General features: G+C 41.6%; 1 protein-coding gene across 5 annotated transcripts in view; it reads left to right on the top strand.

Annotated features, from left to right (window-relative positions):
• arhgap32a (Rho GTPase activating protein 32a) overlaps positions 1-27,467 on the top strand; it is a 33,665-nt gene that overhangs the window by 2,220 nt on the left and 3,978 nt on the right. For 3 of the 5 annotated variants that reach the window (XM_072692157.1, XM_072692161.1, XM_072692160.1), the window contains exons 2-21: positions 1,404-1,521; positions 5,392-5,482; positions 5,590-5,684; positions 6,180-6,264; positions 19,164-19,250; positions 20,071-20,208; positions 21,615-21,707; positions 22,623-22,745; positions 22,835-22,912; positions 23,364-23,445; positions 23,532-23,681; positions 23,773-23,875; positions 24,727-24,871; positions 25,008-25,090; positions 25,297-25,404; positions 25,704-25,849; positions 25,973-26,174; positions 26,308-26,453; positions 26,566-26,637; positions 26,722-27,405. In XM_072692157.1, coding sequence (XP_072548258.1) covers positions 1,433-1,521; positions 5,392-5,482; positions 5,590-5,684; positions 6,180-6,264; positions 19,164-19,250; positions 20,071-20,208; positions 21,615-21,707; positions 22,623-22,745; positions 22,835-22,912; positions 23,364-23,445; positions 23,532-23,681; positions 23,773-23,875; positions 24,727-24,871; positions 25,008-25,090; positions 25,297-25,404; positions 25,704-25,849; positions 25,973-26,174; positions 26,308-26,453; positions 26,566-26,637; positions 26,722-27,405 — 2,800 coding nt within the window. In that variant the 5' untranslated portion in view covers positions 1,404-1,432. Of the gene's footprint in view, positions 1-153; positions 175-1,403; positions 1,522-5,391; positions 5,483-5,589; positions 5,685-6,179; positions 6,265-15,451; positions 15,898-19,163; positions 19,251-20,070; positions 20,209-21,614; positions 21,708-22,622; positions 22,746-22,834; positions 22,913-23,363; positions 23,446-23,531; positions 23,682-23,772; positions 23,876-24,726; positions 24,872-25,007; positions 25,091-25,296; positions 25,405-25,703; positions 25,850-25,972; positions 26,175-26,307; positions 26,454-26,565; positions 26,638-26,721; positions 27,406-27,467 lie in introns of those variants that run through there. The other 2 variants (XM_072692159.1, XM_072692162.1) reach the window with 2 other exon arrangements.

Here is a 27,467-nt window from a genome sequence, read left to right as displayed (position 1 = left end):
GTACCACCTTCCTAATATTGAGTTGATACCTTTGTGCTGCCACGTCAGAGCTCAACATTCGAAGCGAGAACTCCCCAAGATGCCTGAAGGTGTCCTGTGGTATCTGGCACCAAGACGTCAGTGAGCCTTAGCTGCCCATGAACCTGTCGGTTGTCCTTCCTTGGACCACTTTTGGTAGGTACTGACCTCTGCATACCAGAAAAAACTCACAACACCCCAAAGACTCATCCCACACGACCCACCTTTTGGACCTAAAATATCCCACCCCTTCACAGATGCCCCTGTGGATGAAGATACTCACTGTTTTACACTTCACCTGTCAGTGGTGCTAATGTTATGGCTGATTGGTGTATATTCACACGTGTATGCACTTGAGGCTGTCTTTTAAGTCCAGAAAGCATAATTGGGCTCATTCTCTGGCCCTCCCTCTCCCCCATCCCTTAGCATAATGCTAGTCGTCTTGATGAATCCTCAAAAAATAGTCGGCCATGTTGATTGATCTGTAGGTTTCTCAATTTTGTACATTTGTCAATAAAGCAAAAACAAGGATTGCTCCTGAGTCCAGTATTTTACAATCTAGCACTAGCCACAAGCTAATCTACGTAAATCACTATGTTCTTATCATGAATGCGCTTTTCCTCTGTCAGTTTTGGAGGTGAAGTGGAAGTGATATTTTTGGAGGAGGGTTGGTTTGTTCTCATTGTGGTCTTAGTGGTTTAGGGCTTGTATGGGACAGTACAGTAGTATGATATGATGTATTGTTAATGTATGTCCATACTGTACTTTAGTAGATATATTAAATTCTCCTCCTGGGCTGTATTACAGTACAAAACACTGATGCACTTTGTCCAAAGGTTTTTATTTGGCTTTTTTTAAAGTATTTGTTTTAAATAATCTTCAAAAAGTTATGAATTTGTTATTTTTATAATTGCAATTATGTCCAATATTCAGTAGATTACTTTATCACTAATATAACCAATTGATTAATTGCTTAGTTAGATTGCTTACTTTATTGCTTCCTTGATTGAATCACATAATCGTAGTTGTCTGATAATGATTGGGTTGATTAATCGAGCATTCGATTATCTCCTGATTATCAATTGCTCCATTAATTGACCAATTTGTATTTATTTATTTATTTATTTTATTTTTTGAAAGACTATACATGGTTTGTTATTGTCCATTTTTAATGGTTTGCCTTTTACAAAAATGTTGCCGATTAATCGTCCGAATAATCAGTAGAATGTTCGATTACCAGTTTTACATCCACTTTACATTACTGTTCTAGCATACTTGCCGCGCACCACAGCTCGGCGTGGGTTAACGTCTAGCCCTTCTGCTAGCCAAGGTTGAAGCTTTATTCTGAACAGAGGACCAATCTCTTTTCCTCCCTCCCCTTGCAGACGGGCAGCTGTTGCAGTGAGTCAGTATCATGGAGGCAGGCAGCGAGACTGCTGCAGCGCCACACAGCTCAGCTCCAGCACCTCTGGGAGACGCAGCCAGTCATGATCCACTCCAAGGGTGAGTCTCAGCCTGCCTACTGCAAACGTCTGTCGCTCCTCTCCCATCGCTTTCACATTCGCTGTAGCGGAGGATTATGATTAGTCATGCTGTTGAATGTGTACAGGGTGTGTGTGTGTGTGTATGTACGTACGTACGTGTGTATGTGTGTATATGTCAGAGACTTTTAAATGGCTGGCTTGAACCTCTGTACATGTTGCAAGACTCAGAACGATCGTCTTCTGGAGGGCAATGTATGTAGAACGCCATGGTTATGTTTGGACAAGCATTTTCCCTGTTCAGATGATTGATTGCCTCTTCTGTTCGCTTTGGCCTATTTCAGTTGCGCTGCAGCAGTTCCCTGGAAGGTTTGCCCACGGACTAGAAAGATGAGACTTCCGTAGCAATACAACAGGTCATTTGTATGCAGCTTGAGCGCTGTAAAGTGCTGCATATATACAGCTGATGGTAGAGTAGGGCTCCAGCATCCTTTACATAAGATTAAGATAAGATTACATACATTACTGTTCCTAATGGACTTTATTTATTGCTTACCAATATGCTTTACTTAATTAGTTTTCCTTAGTATATAACTTGAGTATTTTCTTATCGGCGGTGTTATGTGACAGATACACAAGCTCTATTAATTAATTGTTGTGGTACATAATCTCTGTCACTCAAGAACCTGGTATCTCCATTTTTGCCATTTGTCCCTTTTTTTTTGATACTAGGAATCTGGCAGCTGTTCTTTATATTGTGTCAGACTTTCATGATGAGCGAACCAATAGAAACGCTCCAAAAGTGACTTGGAATCAAATCTTTTTAGTTTGACTCCCATTGAAAGTTAAGAAGGCTTTTTCCTTCTTCTGTAGTTGTCGTTTTGGAGATATGAGGTTTTGCAGTGCTGCACACAATATGCAGTACTTTCTAGACTTCTGTCTGAATGGCCTGTTGTTGTCAGTAACATAAATTTGTTGGTATCTTTTACAGTATCGTTAGGTTCTCCTGCATCAGAATGCATTTGCAGTTGCTGCACTCAGGCCCATTTCCATCATAAAGGTTCTCAGATCTCACTAATCCTAGTGCTTGCCCACATCTCTGGGGGCCAGAGGCTTTCCCCAGTTCATATTGTCCTCAGTGCAGCAGACGGGCCGCTAAAACCCACCTTTTTTAGGTGCAATAAAAGGCTCCGCTGTCCCCACTGCTACACTGAGTCACCCGAGTTCCCTGCCCTGCACGGCTACTCCAGTTTCAGGGTATTATTCCAGTAATTCAGGCCAGTTCTTTACTTCAGATTTCGTTTGTGACTGACTCACTGAAGTCACGTCTTTGTTCGCCACTAAAGTGGACAATAGCTTGCTTGTTGGGTGCATGTGGTCAGATCAGGCAGGTCCAGTGTGCCTTGCCTTCACCTCACTGCGTCCTTTTGCGACTATGTGTAGAATAATGCTGCAGCTTTGCAGTCTGTCATGTTATAGGTTACTTCCTTCATTGTGTGGATGTAATGATTAATGGAACCAGTAGGAATGATGCAAAATGACTTGGTGTAAAATATTGTTTATTTATATTTCATTTAGAGCTGCAGAAAGTAACAAATGTTTCATGCTAACACACTTTGTTTGAATGATCTAGCAGCAGGTTGGCATCTTCTTTTGCCATAGTAATGTTTCATATCGTGCATTGTAACACTACTTTCTCTGTTATTGATACTGATGTTGAAACCGGGTCCAACATTTTTTTTCTACTAAGAGATGTTTTAAATTGAAGCACTTTAAAGCCACATAAAAGAAGACTCTCATGCTCAGACACTCCACCACACCACTGGAAGAAACTCACAGCTAACAACATCACACCAAAGTGAGTAAAGTAACCGCACCAAACTTCTAGTGTAATGAATAACTTACATTCATTTAATATATATATTATATATTATTATATTCATCATAATTTTTTACTTCTCTTATATATATATATATATATATATATATATATATATATATATATATATATATATATATATATATATATATATATATATATATATTCCAAGAGAATCCTTCCTAATGTAAATTGTGTATTATCGTAGATTTTATTCTATGTAATTTTTGAGCATTTCTATTGGTCTGTTCACCATTACATTTGAAACCATTTAAAGATTAACTGCCAGATTTACATCATGTTTGAAAAGTGAAAAACTTGGAGATGTGGAGATACAAGGATTTCACATGGCAGCAACAATATACAGTATGTAATGATTGTGAATCTTTTTTTTTCCCCACACACTGCACTGCGCCAAATCCAGTTAACCAGGACTAATTGTGCTTTCTCTGTAATGAAACATGCAGGTGCTTAGTGCCTTACTGTTGATATCCGAGATACACTCAGAAATCTATACTGTAACACACTGTAAAGTAGTTTATCACACCAATGGTAAATGTAGTCAGACCAATGTACTATAATATCCTTTAGAAATGGGCAGAACTGGCACATGAAGCACATGAGCCTAGTGTCCTTTAGACACGTGTGTATGTTTAACCCACCCGGTGTTAACCTGTGACTTGTTTGAGAATTGCCTCACTCTCAGGTCAGAAGTTCAATAGACTGACTCTAGCACTCTGAGCTTCTCTGAGCTGTTTATTAGGAAGGATTAGGAAGTTGGTATTTACAGTTTTTATTTATTATATATTGATTGGCCATAACATTAACACCAACTACTCACTGACCTTTAAATCGACTCCACTTGCCATAAAGGAGCACTTTGTAGTTCCATAATTCCAGACTGTAGTCCATCTGTTTCTCTGCATACTTTGTCAGCCTTCTTTCATCCAGTTTTCCAATAGTCCGGACCCCACAGCGCTGACCACCACAGAGCAGGTAATTATGGATCAGATTTTAACCCAGTTTAAAAACAGTGTCCACTCACTGTCCACTCCTACCTAGTTTGTCCACCCAGTAGAAATAAATACAGAGATGGTTCATCTTTTGCTGCACATTTTTTCCCCCTAATCCTTCATCAGTGGTCACAGGACGCTGGTTGGTGGACTATTCTCAGTCCAGCAGTAAAGCTGAGGGGTTTAAACACTCCAGCAGCACTGCTGTGTCTGATCGTGTCGTACAAGCGCAGCACACACTGCTAACACACCCCCACCATGTCAGTGTCACTGCAGTGCTGAGAATGACCTGCCTCCCAAATAATACCTGCTCTGTGGTGGTCAGTCCTGTGGGGTCCTGAGTATTGGAGAACAGGGTAAAAGGAGGCTAACAAAGTATGCAGAGAAAGAGATACACTACACCCCTTCATGGCAGTGGTGTTCCCACTGCACACAGTTCAGAAATCTGACTTCTAGATCTCAATATAACCTACACCATGTAGGATGTTAACAACAGCTCCACCTCCTAATCTTCAAGACTTAGTGGATGGATGGATCTTCTGGTTCCAGATACCACAGTATACCTTTAGTGGTCTTGTAGAATGAGTTTTTTTGGGGGACATGTGTTGGACCAGCAGCACATTGGCCAGGCCATAACATTTGGCATATCTCTGTTCTAAATATACCATGTGCTAGCAGGTTCTAGACGTCCATGTGAAGTTTATGTTGCAAAATGGTAAATGCTTGGTCTGTTATCCAGTACAGGTAACCGACACCTTTCAGTAAGGAGTATTACTCAGTAAAGGTAAAATAAAGCATATGAAGGCATGTCCTCTCTTTGATTTGACTCCTTTTTCTGCTGAACGTGTAATTGTGTAATTTGGCTAATAATGACAATAGTAATTAATCTATGCATATATTAATAAATACATGAAATCTGTACCCCTCAGACCTGAACTGAACCCCCAATTATTGAATTATCATTTTCTTCAAATGCTAACCCTCTGTATCTGTGTGTCAGAGTGTGCCTGCCCAGCCCCCACCCGCTGGAGGTGGAGAGGAGGCCGCAGTCAGCGGAGAGAGCAGGCTGGGAGGACGCCATCGCTCTTATGGTCAGATTTTACTGCGCATGCTCCAGACTGCTGTAGCTCACCGCCCGCATATAGACTGCTGTATAAGATGTGTGTGTGCGTGTGTGTTTGTGTGTGTATGTATGCAGGCGAGGAGCGCAGATGTAGTCCCTGAGCTGCCTGCTGAGTCGTCTCTTCGCTCATGCACCAGCACTGCCAGCATGAAGGTCAAGAATGTGAAAAAGTAAGTGCCCCTCCCCTCAGAACAGAGCACTTATAGGATTCGGTTGTGTCTTATGACCTTTTTCTCTCCTCGCTTCTCTCCCACCCCCCCCTCTCTCACACCTTGATTTTTTTTACTGTTTTGCTCTCCCCCTCTCTTTCACGCTATAGTTTCCTTCTTTTTTCTCTCATTCATTTTCATTCTCTCTCTCTCTCTCTTTCTCATTCTGCCTCATTCTCTCTCTCTTCCTCCCTCTCATTCCACCTTATTCTCTCTATCCCTGTCTCATTTTGCCTCATTTCTCTCATCTCACCTCATTCTCACCTCATCCTCTTTTCATTTTGTCTCATTCCCGCTATCCCCTTCTCATTTTGCCTTATTCGCTCTCTCATTCTGCCTCATCCTCTCTTATTCTGCCTCATTCAGCTGCATTCTATGTCTCATTCCGCTCACTTATTCACTCATCCACTCACTCCGAGCCCCAGCTGCATACTGATGAGTTGTGCTATCTTACAGGCTGACCCTCGGTAAAGGCCATTTTCCTCGTCTGGCGGAGTGTGCCCACTTCCACTATGAGAACGTGGACTTTGGCTCAGTTCAGGTGAGTACTGAAGGACGCAGATGCCGTGCTGCTTAAGGTGTTCTCCTGATTGTGGTAAACAGCTTAATTGTGCTCTTGGCTGTGGTTCATAGGAGATGCAGAGTGTCAGTGTTCTCATTGCTCATCCAATTCATTGAATTAAGCGCCTCATTTGGAATTACAAGCTAGCTCTGTCCGTTCCTTCTGGCTCGTTGGTGTGACGTACCATCCATCAGGTTAAATGGAAACCCCTTTCAGTGCATCTTGTCTTTGATGCACACAGCCTTCCGGCAAACCTTTCTGCAGTTCCTTTTGGCCTCCAGCAGAGAGCAGTGGTTATCTATATTGACTGTGAGCTTCTCAGTTGGTCTGCGTATTCTAGAGCGCATTGATTTGGGTGTTATTCTGGTATTCATGCTGTAGCTCACAGTGCAGTAATGTTGCCACAAAAGAGGATCTCTCCTCTTACTGATCTTCAACTGTAGTTTCTGTTGTAAACATAGTTTTTGACGCAAAGCTCCACAAGCCCTCTCAGTTTCAAGGTCACTCATATGCGCATGTGTGCACATGTGCAGGTGTGTGTGTTCGAGCAGTACTGCAGCAAACTGCTCACTCCTCCCGTGACCGATTCACAGTCCTTAGTGTGACATGCTGCAGTGAGGAGCTGCGGCCTACACTGGAGCGCACACACACCGTACACACTGCTGCTGCTTGCAGAAAGGTCCATAACGGGCTCTTCAGTTTTCGAATGACCAAGATGCAGAAGGTGTGTGTGTTATATGTGAAATTTGCTCAGCTCTTATTGGCATATAAAATACAAATGCCACTAATGCAGTGCTGTGTCCTTGTCCAGCACTGATGCTGTATAATGCTGTATAAATGAAATCATATTGGGCTACTCTTACTATTATCCACTTTACCTTTGTGAATGGTTACTATTTCTTCTATACACTGATTTTCCAGTACTTTTGTGTGCATACTTAAAGCCCCAGTATACCCAAATCCATTTTTTTTACTTTCTTTCTAGGTTAATCTTTCTCTTGTAGGCAATCAGCATACTTTGACAAACTGTGCTGCCCCAATAGCATTCCATTAATGCCAATAAATAACCAAGATATGCCAGAGCTTTGCCCTGTCGATGCGAACTGGGATGTGCTAATCTGCTTTCCTAGTCACTGGGCTGATTGGGTTTGTTCCACAGCTGTAACTATCAGTTTTACCAGCATGTCAACCATATTTCTGTGACAGTTCTAAGATAGATCTGATAAATGTTTTTACTAGGAACAGCGCACCATCTCACAAGTGAATCCACCATTGGTTGCAGAATGCAGAATGATTTGTAGCTCCGCCCATCCCCATATGTTTTAGTGCAGCCCATCTCTGTCTTTTCAGTGTCTAATTCCAACAGTTAGTTTTTCCTCAGCTAATATTGGCACATTTTGTTTCCCCCTAAAATTCAGTTGTTTTTTTTTTTATTTCATTTTTTTATATTACTCTCTGTTGTAAGAAGGCAGAGTTACACTTAGGAATGAAGCGATTGACAGATTGGTTGGAAGAGACCCTTTTTACAGGACCTTTCGGTTTACATGGAGTAGCTGCGAGCTGTCGGGCATCTAGCTAGTCAGTCGTACTATTATTTAGCATGTCATGTGCTGTTGGTCATGCTATCAGACACTCTGTAAGTCTGATGTTGGTGTAAAGTGGCCAGTGTGATCTAAATAGTGGTTCCCACTCTCGCCACATGTATTTTGTGGTCTGGACCAAGTCCAAATACGGTTTCAAAAATGTTTTTTTTGAAAGTATTATATTTTCTTCTTTAATCTGGACTGTGGTAGTGTCAGGTTCATTACGGCGGTGAACAGGGCAAACAGAGCTGAGCTCCAGTTCTGTAATTTGATGGAAATATGAATAGTTTTGTAATAAAATACATGAACTGCACTTAATGGATAACCTTGATATACAAGGGGAAAAATCCACTTTGCGTCTGGTTCTTTAGGCTGCACAGTAAACTCTGTGTTTACCACAGGGTGCAATGGCAGCGATTTTTACGCTGTTCCTGCGCGTCAACGCTCTAACATAGCCCATTTGTTTTCAATTGGTAGCATCGGTTGCATCAATTGCAGCCGTGTGGTGCATGAAGGGTCCAGTATGTCGAGTCCGGAGGACGTGGTGCGGTGAAAAGTTGAGCCGAAACGAACACTAGCTGGTGTTTGGGCCAGAAGTGTTCACAATGCATTGCATCCCTCCAAAATTCAAATCACCTCTGCCTCATCACCCATAAAAACATACAATTTTAAACCTAAATGTTTAAAAAAAAGATTTTTAATAATTGGAAAATTGACAGATTTATTAAGTATAAATGGACTTGGCAGGATAGTATTTCAATTCGGCGGCATGTGTTCATGTGCGTTGCCACCCCTGAGTGGTGTAAATGTGTATGGAAGTTTGATGCAACAAGTATGTTCCATGATGAAACACTGGCCTGCATAATTTTGATAAAAAAATTCCGTTTGTTCAGTCAGGAGTGTCTTGACTCATATACACCCATCAGCCATAACATTAAAAACATTTCCGACCGGGACTTCATAATACCTCTGGAGGTGTTCTACACCATAATGTTAGCAGTAGATCCTTTAAGTCCTATAAGTTGAGAGTGAGAAGCCTCTAAAGATCACATCAATGAGCTTTGGGTGCTCATGACCCGGTCGCTGGTTGTTCTTCCTGGACCCCTTTTGAGGTTCCAACCATTGCATTCCAGGAATACCCCACAAGTCCTGCCTGATGCTTTGGAGATGCTCTGACCCTGTCCAGTCGTCTAGACATCACAGTTTGTCTCTTGATTGCTCAGATTTTTACTGATTCCAACACATCAAGCTTCATTAACTGACCGTTCACTCGCTGACTAATATGTAGATCCTCCCCTTGACCGTTGCCATTGTAACTGATCTGTGTTCGTATTTGATTCATATCACTTAGTAGCCAAAACCCAATTTAAAGTCCTCTCTGCTTCACCTGCTTCCAGATCCAGTTTTATCTGCTTTGTGATTTGTTCACACATGATTACTCGCATAGCTGTTCGGCTGACATATCAGAGGGTGTGGCTCCCTAAAATGTCTTCTCCTGCTTTGTTGCCCCTAGATTGCTTTCAGCAGCCCTACAATAGAATATTAAAACCATTGTGGATCAGATATCAGCAGTATCCTGCCATCCTCTAAAGATGAAAGCCACCATCCTTTGGTCTATGTCGTCCATTTGCAGATCTAATCTCACTTTTCTGCATGAGCACAGTGTCTTTCCTTAGCTGTGTGTCTGATAACTGTGAAGCCGTAAAGCCACTCCACAGAGAGGCACTCGCTCTCAACAGTTGTCAACAATGTTGTCCTTTTGTGTTCTGTCCTGCAGGTTGTCCTTAATGCAGCTGTCTTCACTTTGGGTTCATTTGCTGGGCTGTAGATTATGGAAGAAATTGGTAGGGCTGTCCCGAATACCATGAGTACCATTGTAGTAATCTGTGGTGAATATTCAAAGCCTAACCTCGGGGGGTGGGTGGGAAGGGGGGCGGTTAATAACAGCAGCACAGCACATCTTAATAAACATGCAATTTCTTGACAGTCTTTTAAAGTCTTTTAAATAAACAGATAAATTAATCAGGCCTACCTACACTATTGCTACCCACACTGTGTGCGGGTTTGTCCACGGTTTCAGGTAAATGGGAACCTCTGGTCTTGTTCTTAACGTAGCCAGCCTTTGAGAAAATGTGCCCAAATACGGTTGCCTGCAAATACCAATTTATAGGGCAGCAGTTGGCTCATCTGCTTATTTGCGTACACATGTTTTCAACATGTGTAAAGTTACTATTTAAACAGTGCATAAAAGCAGCTTCATAAGAACCCTTATAGCTTATATACAGATACTCACACATACACAAATATATAAGAAAAAGTACTAAAAGAAACATAATATACAAATATAAACAGAGAAAAGAATTACAGCAGCGGGACAACACATTAGCCAAGCTAGGCTAAGTTTGCTCACTGGTGGGCTAGTTTTTCTTGTTTTATTTTTTACACCATCATAAAATAGCTTAATGCTTACAGCATGCAGGTTATTTGTTTTTCTTTAGCATTGGCATGATTTGTTTTTATTTAGCTAGTATGCTAGGTTGTTTTTAGAGTTACACAATAGTCTAATGCTATTGTATTAATACAGCATTTTCCCCTCCCCCACCTAGTTTTTTAGTTTTTTCGTTTTTTCCCTAGCACTCAGGTGATTTTTTATTTTTTTTCTATTTTCAGCATTAGCATGATTTTATTTTTTTTTAGCTAGTATGCTAGCTTGTTTTTACATCGTCACACAGTAGCCTAATGATTTTTTATTTTTTTTTGTGTGTTGTGTGTTTGTGTCAATCGAAGGTCAGCCAGATTTCAGATTTCTCATGTAGCACGCTGCCATTTCCTTGTCAGAGTTTAATTAAAAGTGTTCCTCCACTGCTGAGCTGACCGTGGTCAGCGTAAACTAAAGAGTGATGTCTGAGCAAGAGAGTCAGACGCCCAAGCTGAGAGTGTATTTAACTCCACGGTTAAAACACTGCATTTAAGAAGTATACATCTTGGTCTGTATGTATTTTGCATATTGTTTATTGATCGCCTAAACAGTAAACCAATTTTGCCAAATTCTAACCTTAGCTTAGCTTGATTTGTGAAACGATCGTGAAGGGTTTGCTGAGTTCATTTGGTACTCTGTTTCTGCAGAGGCTGCCACATAGGGAGTTCTCTGAGGAAATCTTAACGTTGATTTATAGTATCAGGTCATGGATTCTGACCTCCTACAGCACAAGGCTCCTCTTACCCATCTGCTGTGCCAAAAATTCTAGATTTCTCTGATTTTCCACTACAGTATCGAGCTATGAAAAAAAGCTTGAGCATGCAGGGTGGATATTTAAACCAGAAAATGAATCAGAGGTTGTAGCTGCATGAATAGCCAGTCCATTTGCAGTGAGAAATTGAAGCACAGAATCAAGCTCCTTTCAGCTAGGTCTTTACTGCATTCCCAGAGGCGGTATGGATGTCCCACATACCTCGGGTCCGGTTTACAGAGGAGCCAACAGCAAATCTTCCCTGAAAGAGGAAGCGGGCTGCATAATACTAGCAATGCTAGATAAGAATCAACCTTATATTTAAAAAATAATAATAATAATAATCTTTGAGTGATGTTTAAAGTGATATGTGATTATGTATTTGATAAACACAAAAAAAAAAGCAGAAGCTTTAGTTGGACTACTGCCTCAAAATAATGCTTACAGCATTCAGGTGATTTGCTAGCTAGCATGATGGCTGTTTTTCAAATAAATAGTCAAATAAATATTATCCAGATGAGTTTCTACTGTTACTCTGTTTATTCTGAATGAATGTATTCATATAATACAGCATTTTCTTTTGCCAACATATTGCAAGTTAGTGTCTAAGTCACACTAGTGATTCTCCAGTCTATTTTAGCTTCTTAATCTTCAAGCTCACTATTTAGTATGTAAATTAATGGTGTAAAAAAAACATATTGAATTATATTAAATATTATATTATATGGTGATTGCCATACATAGCATTACAATTCTGTTGGCAAAGCCCTGGATGTGACCTGGAGAAACCTTCGACTGCATTTACTTGGTTCACTTGCCGAGGGGCCTCCTCAGGTCATATATGTCATGTATTTTAGATATGTTAAGACATTTTAACAGGACTTGGTTAAAACAAATGACTTGCCAACAGTAACTATTTTATGCTGATACATTTCACTTTTGCTGCTCCAAGCCTGGCTAGTACACCTCCAAGTAGTTGAAAGACCAGTTCTTTACTGTGTGTAACTCCACCCTGATTAATAATGACATGGCAACCTTCCAAATGTTCCCCACTTCTTGCTGCGTCGTATGATGCATCATCAGCCCCCTAAACTGCATTTTTTAAAATGTGCTGTGGGGACTGGAAACCATCAGATTGATAGATATAAGGGTAGATGTACTTATTAAAACAGCTTTTTTGCTGCGTTTAAGTCTCTTGTACACATGAACACTGCGCTTTAGGTGACTCAAACCGGAGGTGGAGATTTGACTTTAATGACTGGAGGGTGACTTTAATTAATATGTGGAAACAGCTAGGTTTGCCCTTTCATTCAAAATCAGCTTTGCTGTGTATTTAGGTCTGTTTTGGCCGTTGCACTTGCTGCTTTATCAAACTTTGAGAGTTGTTGGTGTCTCCTGCTGGGGTGATAGGTTCACATGAGCAATTTAAGGACTGTTTTTGTGTTGTTTTGTCGACAGAGATGTTTAGATGCTCAAAACCTGAATTTCCTAGAATATTCGGATACACATGGACATGGACTAAGGTCCACCAATTTGTGGTGGTGTTCACAAATCAAGTACAACAATTATTGTTTTTTTTTGGGGGGGGTTATAGTTTATAGTTATTGTTTATTATTATTATTATTATTGTTTTTTGTATTTTGTTTTGTTTTTCTGTTTTGTTTTGGGGCAGTGGTGGCTCAGCGGTTAGAGCGCCGGGATATCGATAACAGGGTTGTGGGTTCGATTCCCGGGCTCGGCAAGCTGCCACTGTTGGGCCCTTGAGCAAGGCCCTTTACCCTCTCTGCTCTCCGGGCGCTGGAGTTGGCTGCCCACCGCTCTGGGTGTGTGTGTGTACTCACTGCCCCTAACACATGTGTGTGTGTGTGAGTGTGTGTTCACTACCAGATGGGTTAAATGCGGAGGACACATTTCGCTGTACAGTGACAAATACGTGCACCTTTACCTTTGTTTTGTTTTTTTTGGTAACATTTTACATGGAGGTTTGACAACTGGATGCCGGTAGCTTTATACAGGCATCATTTCTATAGGCCACCACAATGGAGAGCCACCTCATTAGAGAGCGAGCGAGCGAGCAAAAATATGTGGAATCACTCTGCCACTCGTTTGTTGCCACTAGTTTACAGGCAGGCTATGCTGGCAAACGGTCATGGGGAAAATCTGAAAATCCTTACTCCCTATGTAGTACACTATGTAGGTCATGAAATGATGATCTCTGCACCCTAAAGTCTGACTTGGGGCCACTGACAGAAACACAAAAGAAAGTCAGATTTGCACGGATTTAGTCCGGATATATTGCAAGTTGCTAAACAAACCCAACATATAGCAGTTTTAGCACAATGCTAGTATTTTGTTATGCAGCACTAAAACACAGCAGTGCGTGCATGCATGAGCTCTTGCTGATTTGAGACCAGCGTCTCCTCGGGTTTCCCCGTCCTGGTCGCTGCGCCTGCTTCAGACTCAGATTAACTTTCCTTCCCTTCATCCGTAAATCCTAAAGCTGTAAAAGGAGGGGGGTTGTGTGTAGCTGTAGCTTTCATTCAACACTATTTTATTAGAGCGCTTTCGAACCTGAAGCTTGCCGTAGTCTCTGGTCTACTGTACGAGTGCCTGGCAGTTCCTGAAACGTCTCCACTGTCCTTGTGCAACCTCAATTCTTATTTGATGATGCCATAGAAAAGATTAAACTAAGAGATTTGGCTTCTTAGATTTAGGGATAATATATTCTGGAAACAGTCAGATCCTGTGTGTGTTTTGTGGAATCTTGCAACATTTATCTAGGAAGGGAGAAGATCTGATGCACACATCATAATCTGGGTCAGCAGTGGATTAACTTTTCTCATATTTTAGGCTCTGGTGAAACTAGATTAATTTCTGGTCTTTTAAAGATGATATCTTGCTGGTGTCACAGATACTGAGTCACAATTTTGCCTTTGCAGTACTGATGTTGCGTAATGCTACTATATATAAATCAGTTCTATGCTGAATAAAACAAATATGTTCATGCGCTATGAGTGGTCCTGATCAGTCTCAGATGTTCTGTATGAGCTTTGTGGGTATGTTCATGCATTAGTGCGCTCAAAAGATCCAACGAGCAAGTATAGTCCTAATAAAATAGTGCAGGCTCGTCTAACCAAGTGAGTTGGCATGTCAGTCATTGTATGTAGCAGTGTAATTGTTGCATGTTATTTTGAGCTAGTTTGAGGTCACAAGGTTGGATTGTTCAGATTTGACACTGCTCAAGGGCGAAGGTGGACTAAAGATCAGACTAAAGATTGGGTTATTGTGCAGTTTGTGGAATTTCTTTGATGATCATTGTTTCCTCGATTGCAAAAGGCTTATGCTGTATTTATTGCACCATATGAATTTCAAGCAGTTTGTATTGCCATTGGCTTCCTAGTGACCTTTTGGTGCTGCTTTTCACCCAGTTTTTGAGCTGCTGTGCTCACAGTTTTTGAAGGAGATGCACTAATGGTGGTATGTGACTTTGGTTGTTTTTTGTTTTAGTTTTTTTACCCTGTAATTTGGCCTCATAATGAAACACACTGGTCTTTTATTACAGAGGGCCTGTGGGGAAAATTGGTGGTGAATTTTATTGCCTGGTTTATGGCACCATGGCGGATTACAGGAGCTACGTAGCATAGCATAGCGTTTAGTCCTACTTCTTTATCCTGAGTCTTACAGGATATTGTTGTTCTCTCAGTGTCCTCTCAGTGTCCTCTCAGCGCAACGTGGCATTATCAAGCTGAAGAAATTGTAGCTTATTAGCATTTAGCCTTGTACCCGTTGTCTGCCCCTGGATTGACTTTCTTGAGTATTACAGGTATATAAAAAATATGTTGGTGGCACAGGAAAAGCCACAGAGTTTGAGGTGCACAGTGTTTCACTTTCATGTACCAAACTATCATTATTCCACTATTCTACGGCACTTTTAGGTACTGACAATACTACTGATCTACTCAGAAAAGCATTAATTTTGAGTTTCTGCGTATGTATAGCTCAGATTATCGGGACTGCCCTAAAGACATTCTGATGGGAGCTTCTGTCATGCGTAGCTGTCTTTGAGTCCTGCCCTCTCTCTCATTTTCTCTCTGGGCTGTGTCTGATATTTGTGGAGAGAGTGCTGAGCTGGTAGAGGGAGCTGGGCCAGCTCTCAGTGCCACTCCACTCCATCCCAGCGCTGTTCTCAGTACAGCCCAGCCCAGCCCAGCCCTGTGCAGTCCTGCATCTCCTCAGGGCTGCCATCCAGCACAGCAGAGGAGAAAAGGGGAGGGGGAGGGGAGAAGGGAGAAGGGAGGAGGGGGGGTGCCGTAGGGAAGCTCCCTCTCTAGATTCGTTCTTCTCTCCAGTTGCGTTTAGACACGGAGGTGTGCGCAGCTGCCTGCTGCAGCAGCTGAGCCAGGGGAAGGCTTTAGAGGAGCAGCTTGTGGAGAAGTACACAGAGGGTCTCTCATGCTCTTGTTGGCAACATTAGTGGAAATCTTGGTGGAGATGGGCTGCTTTTCTGCCTGATCCAAATTTGGCTCTTGGCTCGCTGCGTTTGATGAGCCCGAGCAGAAGCTGATGGGATTGCGGAGGTGTGCGTCAGAAGCGTGAAGGGCTGCTGTTCGTCGGCGTGCCTGTTTGTGTGTGCGCGCGTGTGTGTGTGTGTGTGTGTGTGTGTATATATTTATGTTGTGCACTGCGAGCTTGCAGAGTGATTGAGAGAGGCCTGAGGAGGGACGGCTCAGATGTTGGACCAGAACGTTCATCAGAATGGGGCTGGCCTAGGCTGATGAGGCGAGACGGACTCTATCCTGGTGAGGCTCGATCGTGGCTGGTTTCCTTTCTGTCTTAGGCAGATGTTTGTTACGGTATGGGTGAAGGGCTCTGTGGCTGAGGGAATGCAAATTATAGTGAGATAATAAGCTAGCATGTCTAAGTACTAGCTTTGAAGCATGCACATATACCTCTATCAAGAATTGTTAATTATGGCACATCAGTAACAACACAGATCTGTACCAAACAGAACAGTCTACTGTGATGGGGAAGTTTAGCGTAAGCCGTTCCTGCTTACACTCTTAAGTCATCAAATGTATAGTTTAGTTGCTTCTTCATTTTATATTGGCAGTCTTTGGTAAAGTGCGCTAGATAACTGGTCTGCAGTAATACTGTGGATGAATGTGTGCTATTTTCTGCAAGTAGGTTTTCAATACTGCGGTATCGACCCAGCAACTTATCATTTCAATTACAATGAACCGCTTAACTGGGTCATTTAGTCTCCTGTGACATTGCTGTAGTTATAGCTATAAATAAGACATGCTTTCATATTTTGGGGCTCTTTGATGTTCTTCGTTATTGGTGTCTCTATAAATTAGGCATCCCACATTTTTGGTTCTTTGATCTGCGCAACTGATATATATTGTATGACGCATGAAGAGGGTGCATTAATGAGATGATGCAAACTAGTAAATTGCAGCAGGCACTGCAAAGCTGTTCATTTGTGTGTGTGGTTTTTTGTGCCGGTTGCACAGGCATACACTTATTTTTGTTAATTGTTAATAAGAGTGCATCTGTTGGATGCAGAGCCCGCAGTGCATGCTTTGAGCGCATCTGATCAAATTTGTGACATAAATATTTAATGGAAAGTCGCTTTTCCTCACTGGGGATCTTTCACTACTAACAGAACTTCCAAACCATCAGAACTTGGGTAAAGTGGGATAAAGAAATACATACATATATGTCATAGAGGATAGAGGATTTTATTTTTGACATTATACAAGATTTTAGAAGATTAGATAACGTTACAGACCGTGCCAGGATGATCGTATTTTTTGATTAATGAAGTGGAAAGACGTAAACGTCTCTGCAGCAAACTATTAAAAAATTATAATAATATTGACAGTTACCGTAGCTGACAGTTACTTGCAAATTATGCAAACTATGCAAATTACTTAAAAAAAACTCCTTCTATTACAAATAGAAAATGGAGAAAATGGTAATTGTGCCTTGTGAAAAAGCCCTCTTTCATTTGTAATGAAACTCATTGGAAATTGTCAGCTGATGTCAGTTCCTGGATTATTTAATTTGCTGACTTTACAAACCTTAGCAGCTGCTGAAGGATCTGGAAAAACATGTTAATTAGCAGAAATACTGGTTTTATTGTATCATGGTATGAAAATTGGTTATCATATCATAATATATTTGCTTAATACCGGTAAAAAAAAATGTAAAAAGACAGAATTGACCAATTTTGAAGGCCATTCATGTGGACCCTCCCTATCACTAGCAGTGCCCTCATCTCTTGGAGCGTAAAGACTAGCTCATCTCCCACAACACTTGCGAAGTCAGACCATGCCTATTTTTCGTACTGCCAGTGATGCAGCATCGCTAGGTAGCCAGAATGTTCGGTGGAAAAATGACTTCCCAGCTTCGATACAACAGCTAACAGCTACCTGTGCAGAGCAACGTCACACTAGGAGTGATGTGAGTAGGAAGTGCTGTCAACCCACTTCTAAAAGAGGAAGGCCAGGTGTGCTCTCTCGGACTCCAGCTGCTGATGGCAAACAGCATGCCCCAGCGATCCTTGGATTATAGTGGCATGGTCTTAGTCCCAGAATCTGGGGCTCCGATCAGTCGAATAATGAAAAAAATGATCAGCAGATTAATCCATAATGAAAATAATCATTAGATAGAAATAAATGAATTTCAAAGGGAGATATTTTACATGTACTCCATTAATAAATTGTTTTAATTATAGTAAACAGTTTATTAAAACAAAAATAAATCCTTAATGGTTCAGTGTGTCATAATAACAACAATAACAACAACGACTTTATCATACCATGAAAATCTCACACCACTGCAATCTTAACCCTTGGTTATAAAACTTATAAAAGAAATTTCGCTGTCTGTAATATCATTAACGTATAGTACTTAAAGTGAACTTTGGAAATCTGTGCAAGATCTGAAACACCAGGAAACCTCTCGCATTGAACTGCTCATATGCTGACCAAAAAGGCAAACTAATAATTGATGATTTTGTGATAGGGTCACAGGATGAAGTCCTCCTCAATGTGGAAAGTACACACTTTTCAGTGCAGACGAAATGCTGCAGTGTAGAACAGTGCACCACTACTCGTGTTGGCAAAAAATCCCATATGGGTGGACTGTAGTACATAAAACAAGGACTAAATAAGCCAGAGGCGATTTGTAAACAAGTACTACAGACTCAGATAATTACTGCAGAAAACATGACCTCGTTGGAGGAGAGAAGCATAAAGCTTTTTATGAAAAGGACTTCTGGCCAACTGTGGATTTACTGTGGTTGTGTGGCAGTTGGTGCCACAGGAGACTGGAGTGCTTGGGTAGCTGGGAGACCTCGCTCTGATTCTGATTCTAAAGGTTTAACTAAATAACAGCAAACAGGCTTCTACAGCAGGACTGCACTTGTTGACTCTCAGTCCCCTGGTCTGAGCATCATTACAGGTCTTTGGGTAGATCTTAAACCTGTGCAATAAAGCCCACGAATATTGCAGAACTAGAAGCAGTCTGCGAGGAAGAGTGGCATACATTTCCTAAAACAAGCAAACAAAGACTTGCAAGCTGTGATTTCTGCCAAAGGAGGTACCTACAAACCTTTGCATGTGTTTTTTTAAGTGCATCAAATAATAGCCATGCAACATTTGCAGAAAAGCCTGCTTCGTTTTCTGCAGAGGTTGTGGTTACCTCTCTTCGATGTGATGTGATTTAATTTGGCTGGTGTGGCCAAACTTTTGCACACAGCAGTTTAAAATGATAAAGAATGTCTCGCTGCTATTAATGGTTATATTAAATATTGTGGTTCTGTCTAGACATCCGTGCTCTCTCTTGTAAAATGATTCCTATGTTCTTTCATTAATTCATAAATAATTCATTCATACAGGTAAGATCTCATCGTTGTCCCTTTTTATCTTCGCTTTCAAAAGAGCTATCCTTCTAAATTAGAGCTGATTCTGCTGACATGACTCTTCCCCATGCTCTCTTCTCCAGCTCCTGGGCTCTCCGTCCTCCTAAATCATTCTTCTCTCCCTCCATCTCTCTCCAGCTCTCTCTAGCCAAGGATCAGAATGATCTGATGCGCAGCAGCCCAGACTCAAAGGAGCTTGTGTATCTCATCCAGATCTGCTGCCAGGTATGGCTGTGCTCTTTAGAAAAGATAAGGCTCCATGTGGATACATGTGCATGCTCTGCAGGGTTCTAGAGACGGAAGCCTCACTCTGGATCGCTGGTTTGTTATGGCAACAGTGCTGAAGCCAGGCTTTGCCGTTATGGTCGGAAAAGGGGGAAGTTAAAAAAAGAACTTTGAGTTCGGAAAAAAAGGCAAAACAACCACATGCAGAGCCTTCAGTATTTTTGTTTTTTTAAACTTCTTCTGGCCTGGTTGTAAGTTTAGAAGGAAACAGGACTATAAGCATTGGGAGACTTCACAAGGACGAATTGGAAGAGCTGAATGAGGAACAATGGCTGCTTCCAATATGCATAGGAAAGGTTTTATTTTGTGAAAAGGCAAGGGTGTCTTGTAACAATTGCTACTTGAGAAGTTCTAAAAATATACTTTGAGCTCCATTTTGTAATTGTGGAATTGGGTATATTGAGGCCAGTATATGTGTAAGAGAACTGGGGGATTTTGGTCCTATGAGGCGTGTGCTGCTCCACTGATATGAAGTCGTCTTTCTTTACTGCAGCAAATCTTATTATCTAGATGTATAAAATCTCAGTGCTGCAGAGTGAAATTCACAATATTTAGGCCCTAGATTTAGCTTCCTCAACCCACAAATGTTTTGTTTTGTTTTTTTGCAAAATGGCACTAACGCCATAAGCCTCTATAAGACTGCACTGGGCTTTATTCTCCATTCTGAGGAGATTTGAAGGTTATGCTCAGTCAAAGGGACCTCTGTTCTCCCTACACTGCGCTTGCCCTAATGTCATATATTTCTTTCTCTGCGTGCCAGGGGCGGAAATGGATTGTAAGACGGTCATATGAAGACTTCCGTGTCCTTGACAAGCACCTCCATCTCTGTATATATGACAGAAGATTCTCTCGGCTCACAGAGCTGCCCCGATTTGACAGCCTAACGGACAAATCAGAGGTAACACAGCCCTGTTGTATTTTACAGCTGAATTATCAGCTATCTTTATTTTCATTGTATACAACTATTTTAAAATCATTTTGTAACTGCTGCGAATGTAATCTGCTATGAATGGAAATATACATTTTGTTTTTAAGGCTAGTTAAAATACAAAGGCTAGTTTTTAAGGCTTGTTTTTAATAGTTCTAACAGTCAATAAAACGTTTGGTGAAATCGGTGAAAAACTCCACCGGTTCAATTAAATTTCCAACCTAAATACATACAAATATCTGTTAACAATGTCCAGGAGCTATATAAATAAACTTGACTTGGCTATCTGCTTCCAAATGAATAAAATGTAAATATTAAAAAAGACCTCAGGGCAAGTTACAAACTGCAATAAGGAACTGTCAGCTGATTTACATTTCCAAGCTTAATAAATTTGTAAAAATCTTCAGACCTTGTACTAACTACTCAGCAACGATGGGCTCCTCTAAGCAACCATCTAAAGATCTGAAACAAAAGTAATGGATGTTTGCAAGACCGGGGAAGGCAATGAGAATATAATGATGTGTTTTCAGCGTGTATGGAAACTGGTTGTATGTTCATAGGATTAAAATCCTAATATGTCTGCCAACAGCCTGTTAAGAGAGTGGTGTACTGTTAAACTGTACAGCATTGTTTTTTACAATCGTAATCTTTTTCACCCTTACTCATGACCTTACCTTCGTCTCAAGTATGCTACAGAGCATCTAGAGAAGCCAGATGAAGCCTGCAGAAGTCATGGAAACAAGTCATGTGGACTGATGAAGGCAAAATATGACTCTTTGGCCACAATCAGCATTTTATGAAATTAATTCCTTGCCATTTGTGAAGCATGGGGAATGGACCCATCATGCCTTGTGTGAAGACATGTGGTACTTCTACAACAGGATAATGATTCAAAATATACCTCATTATAACTCTATAATGAACAGATACAACGTTCCCCAAACCCGGACTAGAAGAGTAAAACACCCCCCCAGCTTTGGATTTGTGGAGCAGAGAAACTGCATTTTCTGTAGTGATGGAATCCTAAGACTGTATGCCTTATAATTCATTACTCAGCAGGCACCAATCTGGGTTTGTTCTACAGCAAATCGTCCAAAGAAAATGCTAGTTTTTATCATCTTCTTATATGCTGTTCTAAAATAGAGCATTATATAAACCCTATAAATAAACAAACACCACTAAACTAGGAGAACATGGTCGTGAGGAGGGGGGTCGGCACACTGACACAATGACGACAGTACTGGAAGGAGAGTACAGTGCAATGTATTAAAGCTGATTGATACAAACGCTTTGGGATGCCGTTAGGTCAGCTTTTTAGCGGAACTGAAGACTTCATTACTTCCCTTGTTCATCTGTCTCTCCTCCTGCTTCCTCAGCCACTTTCCCAGATGCTTACTGCCTACCTTTCCCGCCTCTCAGCCATTGCTGACAACAAGATAAACTGTGGACCTGCACTAACATGGATGGAGGTAGAGTACAAAACAGTGCAGCAGTCAATTCCACTTTTGCTTTAAACTGTATTACTTCAGTCAGCTTAACCTTGTGTTTTTCAAGACCTAATAGCCTAGTTGCTTTTCTTATCCACTGGACAGAAAAGAAGGGGGGCAGGGTGGCAGCAGAAGTGATTGATGGAAGTTACAGTCTTGTGTCAGGATGCTTTTGGTCTTGCAAGGCAGTATGAGGCAGCTGAAACCAGATTTGTGTTACTGAAGCTGAAGCACTAGTCTCACACACCCATGTTCTCATATAACATTTGTCATTTGAAAAATACAAAGCATCTTTGTTCCCGAATCAACTTGTATTTCACCAACACAATGAGTATGGCTCTTTGTGAAGTCTGTGGCTATTAGAGCTGCAGTATTTGTCTAAATTATACAGTGTGTAATTGTAATTACAGTGTCTTACAGTGTACTTGCAATTTGTCAAATTACACTGGTGAGCACTTAATATTGACTTAGGAAAGGGTCAGTGTTGCATGGGATGTGTGCTCGTGAGATTTAAAAGAGAACAAGTAATTGAGATGAGTCAGTCTGCTGATAGCACACAATGGTTCTTTCAATGATTTGTATCCTTAGTGAAGGGTCACTATTCAATGGTTGGAACTAGAAATACTTGCTTTGTTTTGTGCTTTGCCTGAATGCACTTTCTTGTGGCATACTACAGAAGCCACTATAGCTATTGACTGAATTTCTGTTGATTTTGATGGCTTAAGGCATGGGTGTGCAACCCTGTGTTTTTGTTGGAATGAAAATCTGCAGCCACACCAGCTCTTTGCAGATACGCCCCTGGCGGAAGGTGACTCGCGGTTGTTCTTGTTAAATGACATCAGTGGATTTGTTGGGGAATACTCACCCACTCACGCTCTTTCTCTCTCTGTGTTTTAGATTGATAATAAAGGGAACCATCTGCTAGTCCATGATGAGTCCTCCATTAATGTTCCAGCGGTGGCTGCCGCCCATGTCATCAAGCGCTACATAGCCCAGGCTGCAGATGAGCTCTCCTTTGAGGTGAACCTTTTTAGTTCAGCTTTTGCATTGCTATTTGCCAAAATTTTTCTCACTACACAAGTACATGTGGCATTCTCTTCTGTTTTTAGGTTGGAGACATAGTCTCAGTCATTGATATGCCTCCCAAAGAAGACACTGGCTGGTGGAGGGGGAAACATGGCTTTCAGGTGAAAAAGAAATACTTTAGTATTTAAATTGTTTTAATTAGAAGGATTTACTGTTCTTACAGTGACTGAGACATCCGTTATGCTCTAAAATTCTACTTTTTAAAATAATTCTGCTTATTATTTTAGCCCTGGAGCTCAGTGGTCTATCCTAAACCCAAAGCTATATGTGATAATAGATTTGATCAAATAAATATTAGTGTTCAATACCTATCCATCTGTCAGATTAACCTAAATGTGTGCCAGTGTCCCAGTCCTCTTTAGAATATGGAAGGCAGTCTAGTATATCAGATAAGAATGGTGTGTGTGTGTGTGTGTGTGTGTGTGTGTATATATATATATATATATATATATATATATATATATATATAAAATGTGTGTGTGTGTGTATGATCAGTGTTTAGATTTCCACTGCATCCAAAACTCGTCTGCCCTTTTTGTTCTTTCTGTGAAGGTGGGGTTTTTCCCTTGTGAATGTGTGGAACTAATCAGTGAAAAAATCCCCCCACACGTGACCAGTTCCCTGCCCAAACCAGGTATTTACTGTGTAGTGTACACTGTATTATGTCAAAAAGCAAAGTGCTCCTCTAAAGAGTTTTTGGTCTTTGTGTCGGGTTCCCAGTGTCTAAGAAGCATGGGAAGCTAATCACGTTCCTGCGGACTTTCGTAAAGTCACGCCCCACCAAGCAGAAGCTGAAGCAGAGAGGGATCTTGAGGGAGAGGGTATTTGGTTGTGACCTGGGAGAACACCTCCTCAACTCAGGCCATGATGGTGAGCAAGAAAGGGAAAGCAGTAGAGTGCTGGTTTAGGGTACAGCATTACATGATACTAACTGATATGTTTGTTTCCATATGTTTGTAAGTCCCTCAAGTCATCAAGAGCTGTGCAGAGTTTATAGAAAAGCATGGGGTAGTGGATGGAATTTACCGTTTGTCTGGGATTGCCTCCAACATTCAAAAACTGCGGTAAGAGGAAAAAAAAGATTGATAGATTATTGCGGACACCCCTTCTAATGAATGCATTCAGCTGCTGCCCTCACTGCTGACACTGATGTGCAAATGCTCACTCACAGCTTACATTTACATTTTATGGCATTTAGCTGATGCTCTTATCCAGAGCGAATTAAAAGGTTACTCGTATTACAGATGTGGGCCAATGTAGTGTTAGGAGTCTTGTCCAAGGACTCTTATTGGTATAGTGCAGCATAGTCACCCAGACTGGGAATCGAACCCCAGTCTCCCACATGATGTGGTAGCTCACTGACAGGTATTGGTGTTATCTGTTGCACCACACCAACCACTAGTCCCTGTAGAGAAGTACTGCCAACAGGACAGCAGATAAAGATGAACCTATTGGCAACATGTCTAATGCTAGGTTTGGGCTAGAGGGGTTTAAAGCCCCCGGCACTGATCTGTGTAGCGGTGGAACTGGGTTCTCTGGAATTATTGTGCTTAAGTACTTTTGGGAGGAGTTGTGAAGTAGAAGATAAGGTGGTGATCATTCAGCTTCTGGACCTTACTAATGCTTTGGTGCTCTTACAATGGACTCCTCACAGCAATGCTCCAAAATCTAATAGAAAGCCTTTCATGGACAGTACAGACAGTTTATCCACCAGTTTTATTTTTTATACGTTTGATTTAGGAAGAAACTGTGAATCAGCAGGTGTCCAAATAGTTTTTTTTCAGTATAGTGCATGCTAAACACATGTGGGATCCACTGAATTGGGATTTAGAACCACTGCAATAAATATAAACAGTGAATCAGCTGTACTATTATGGTAAATTAATAAAGGCTGTATTTTCTTCTGTTTCTCTAGCCATGAGTTTGACTCCGAGCACATTCCAGACCTCACTAAGGATGCATATATCCAGGACATCCATTCCGTAGGCTCCCTGTGCAAGCTCTATTTCCGTGAGCTTCCCAACCCCCTGCTCACCTACCAGCTCTATGACAAATTCTCAGTAAGCACAGAGGCATTAGGGATTTGACACACTAATCTACCTTACCTAAATCTAATAACGTCTAGCTAAAGTGTATTATGAACACAGGTGGTGTGGTTGCTTTTTGTGTGTGTGTGTGTGTGTTTTTTTTCCCTAGGATGCAGTATCAGCAGCCACAGATGATGAGAGGCTCGTTAAAATCCATGACGTTATTCAGCAGTTGCCTCCTCCGCATTACAGGTTTGTTTGGTGTACAGCGCACTCTAGCGACAAGAAGGAGAACTGCACTATACTCACTGTTGTCACTCTTATGTTGTGCTGCTGTAGGCTGCATAGACCTGTTAAATAGATCTCACCAAATGAGGCATAGACCACTGGTATTATGCAGAGTTTAAACTTTTCTAAACCATTTCTAAATTAGGCCTCCTGTTCTCCATTTTTTCCAGAACTCTTGAGTTTCTTATGAGGCACTTGGCCCGTATGGCAACCTTTAGCTATGTCACAAACATGCACTGCAAAAACTTGGCAATTGTCTGGGCTCCCAATCTCCTCAGGTAAGTTGCCATATGTTGTGTGAGATTTGTATAAATAAATTCATGTTAATAAATTCATGCTTCTAATTTCCATACCTAAATCTGGTAACATATGGATGTCCTTCAACAGCAACACTGCATCCATTAACTCATACAGTAACAACATGTAATTTACTTTTCCATGTTTTCTGTTATCGAATGTTGTGAGGTAGCCATGGTGCTGCACATATACTAAGAAGTTAGCTCTTTGGGACAAAATCCCAGTAAAATGATGAGTTGGAAAAATGTTCCTCTCCTTAATTGTTCCTGTGTGTTTGCAGGTCTAAACAAATCGAGTCAGCCTGCTTCAGTGGCACGTCTGCATTCATGGAGGTTCGCATTCAGTCAGTGGTGGTGGAGTTCATCCTCAATCATGTTGATGTGCTTTTCAGTCCCAAACTCAGCACTCTGATCCGTGAGAGCACAGGTACCAAGAGAAAAAACAAAGCTTATTTTTATGCCGCCACCACCAGCGTGGATCGACTTTTCAATGAAGCTCAGCTAACAAAGATCTTAAATATTAACACGTTTCAGTCATTTGTCTTTGCAGGCCACAGCACTTTGTCCCGGCCCAAATCTTTGCTGGTGTGCTCCCCGTCCACTAAGCTACTCTCTCTGGAGGAGGCGCAGGCCCGTACCCAGGCTCAGCTCGTCTCTCCTGTGTCCCCTGACAGCAAGTACATTGAAGTTGGGGAGGGGCCTGCTGCCCTGCAAGGAAGGTTCCACACAGTCATAGAGTTCCCCATGGAGAGGTGTGTCTCTTTGGGTATACAGATTCTTCATGTAAAAAAAAAATGATATACATATGGTATATGCTTTTTGCCTTCTCTTTTTGTTTCTTTCTCTGCGTACGTAAATTGACCATAATATTGCATGTGCTCATAGAAAGAAGGCCCAGACCAAGGTGAAGAAATCTCCTGTTGCAAGCTGGCGTTCATTCTTCAATATGGGAAAATCCTCCACCACAGCCAAGCGCAAATTGCATCGGCATCCCAGTGAGCCCAACGAGATAAAGACCATGGCCCTCCCAGGTTAGGACTTTTGATGGTCATTGCCGATACTGTTGGTGTGCGTAGCACGTGAAATGTGTTGAAAGGATATGAAATGGCCCTAATATGATATAGCCTTGTCGTAATTTTCCAGGTGGTAGAGGAGATACTGGAACACTGCGATCAGCTAAAAGTGAAGAATCTCTTTCTTCGCATAACCTTGAGGGTAAAGTCAGATCTAGACTGTACACTAATGGAATGCTTTTTCTTTGATATATCATTTGAACTAACTCCTTTGCTATTTTAATAGGATCAGGGGCCTATCGACCACGTAGACCTCGTTCTACTAGTGATGCCCTGTCCACCTCATTTAACGAAGAGCTACTCAACAGCAGAGTCCACAGAGACTTCTCGTCCAGCCACAAAGACAGCAGAAAGGACCCAGCTGTGTCTACCTCTTGTGTGCCTGCTCTCATATCGCCCCCACACTCTGCTGAAGCTGATCTTGGCATGGCTTTTCCAGACTTTGACCCCATGTCCTTTCAGTGCGGTGCACCTCCAGCTGAGGCCACTGTATCTGATGGGAGAAAGAAAGGCAGCAGAAGGAAGAATGGAGGTAGCTCCAGTGAGTCAGAACCCTTGAACAAAGTCACCAGTCCTGTACTTTTATCCGATGCCAACCCAAAGGCCACGGAGGATGCAAGTCATAGACATTCAACTTCAGGGAAATTTGTGCCAGCTATTAAAGCTAAAGTAGAGCTGGAGTCTTCCGAGATTGTTCCAGAGGGCCTCATCCAGAACACTGAGGTTGATTTGGAGACGAAAGGTATGCCTGTGGCTCCCACTGAGGTGATCTCGCCTCTGATTAAGCCTGGTGAGTCCACGAGAGGTGATGAATGTCAAAATAAGCCCTTCTCTTCAAGTCAGACAAAGGCTGGAACTCCAGAAGAAAGTCACGGTGACCAAGCCCAGTCAATGAAACAAACAGAATCAGGTCAGTCCAAAGACATTTTGCCTTTAAATGTTTAAACCACCATTTGGTAGCTTTTGCAACTG

This window comes from Salminus brasiliensis, chromosome 11 (genome assembly GCF_030463535.1).
Source record: "Salminus brasiliensis chromosome 11, fSalBra1.hap2, whole genome shotgun sequence".
Classification (NCBI taxonomy): Eukaryota; Metazoa; Chordata; class Actinopteri; order Characiformes; family Bryconidae; genus Salminus; species Salminus brasiliensis.
The sequence above is the reverse complement of the archived record's forward strand: the minus strand, read 5'-3'. Positions and strand labels throughout refer to the sequence as shown.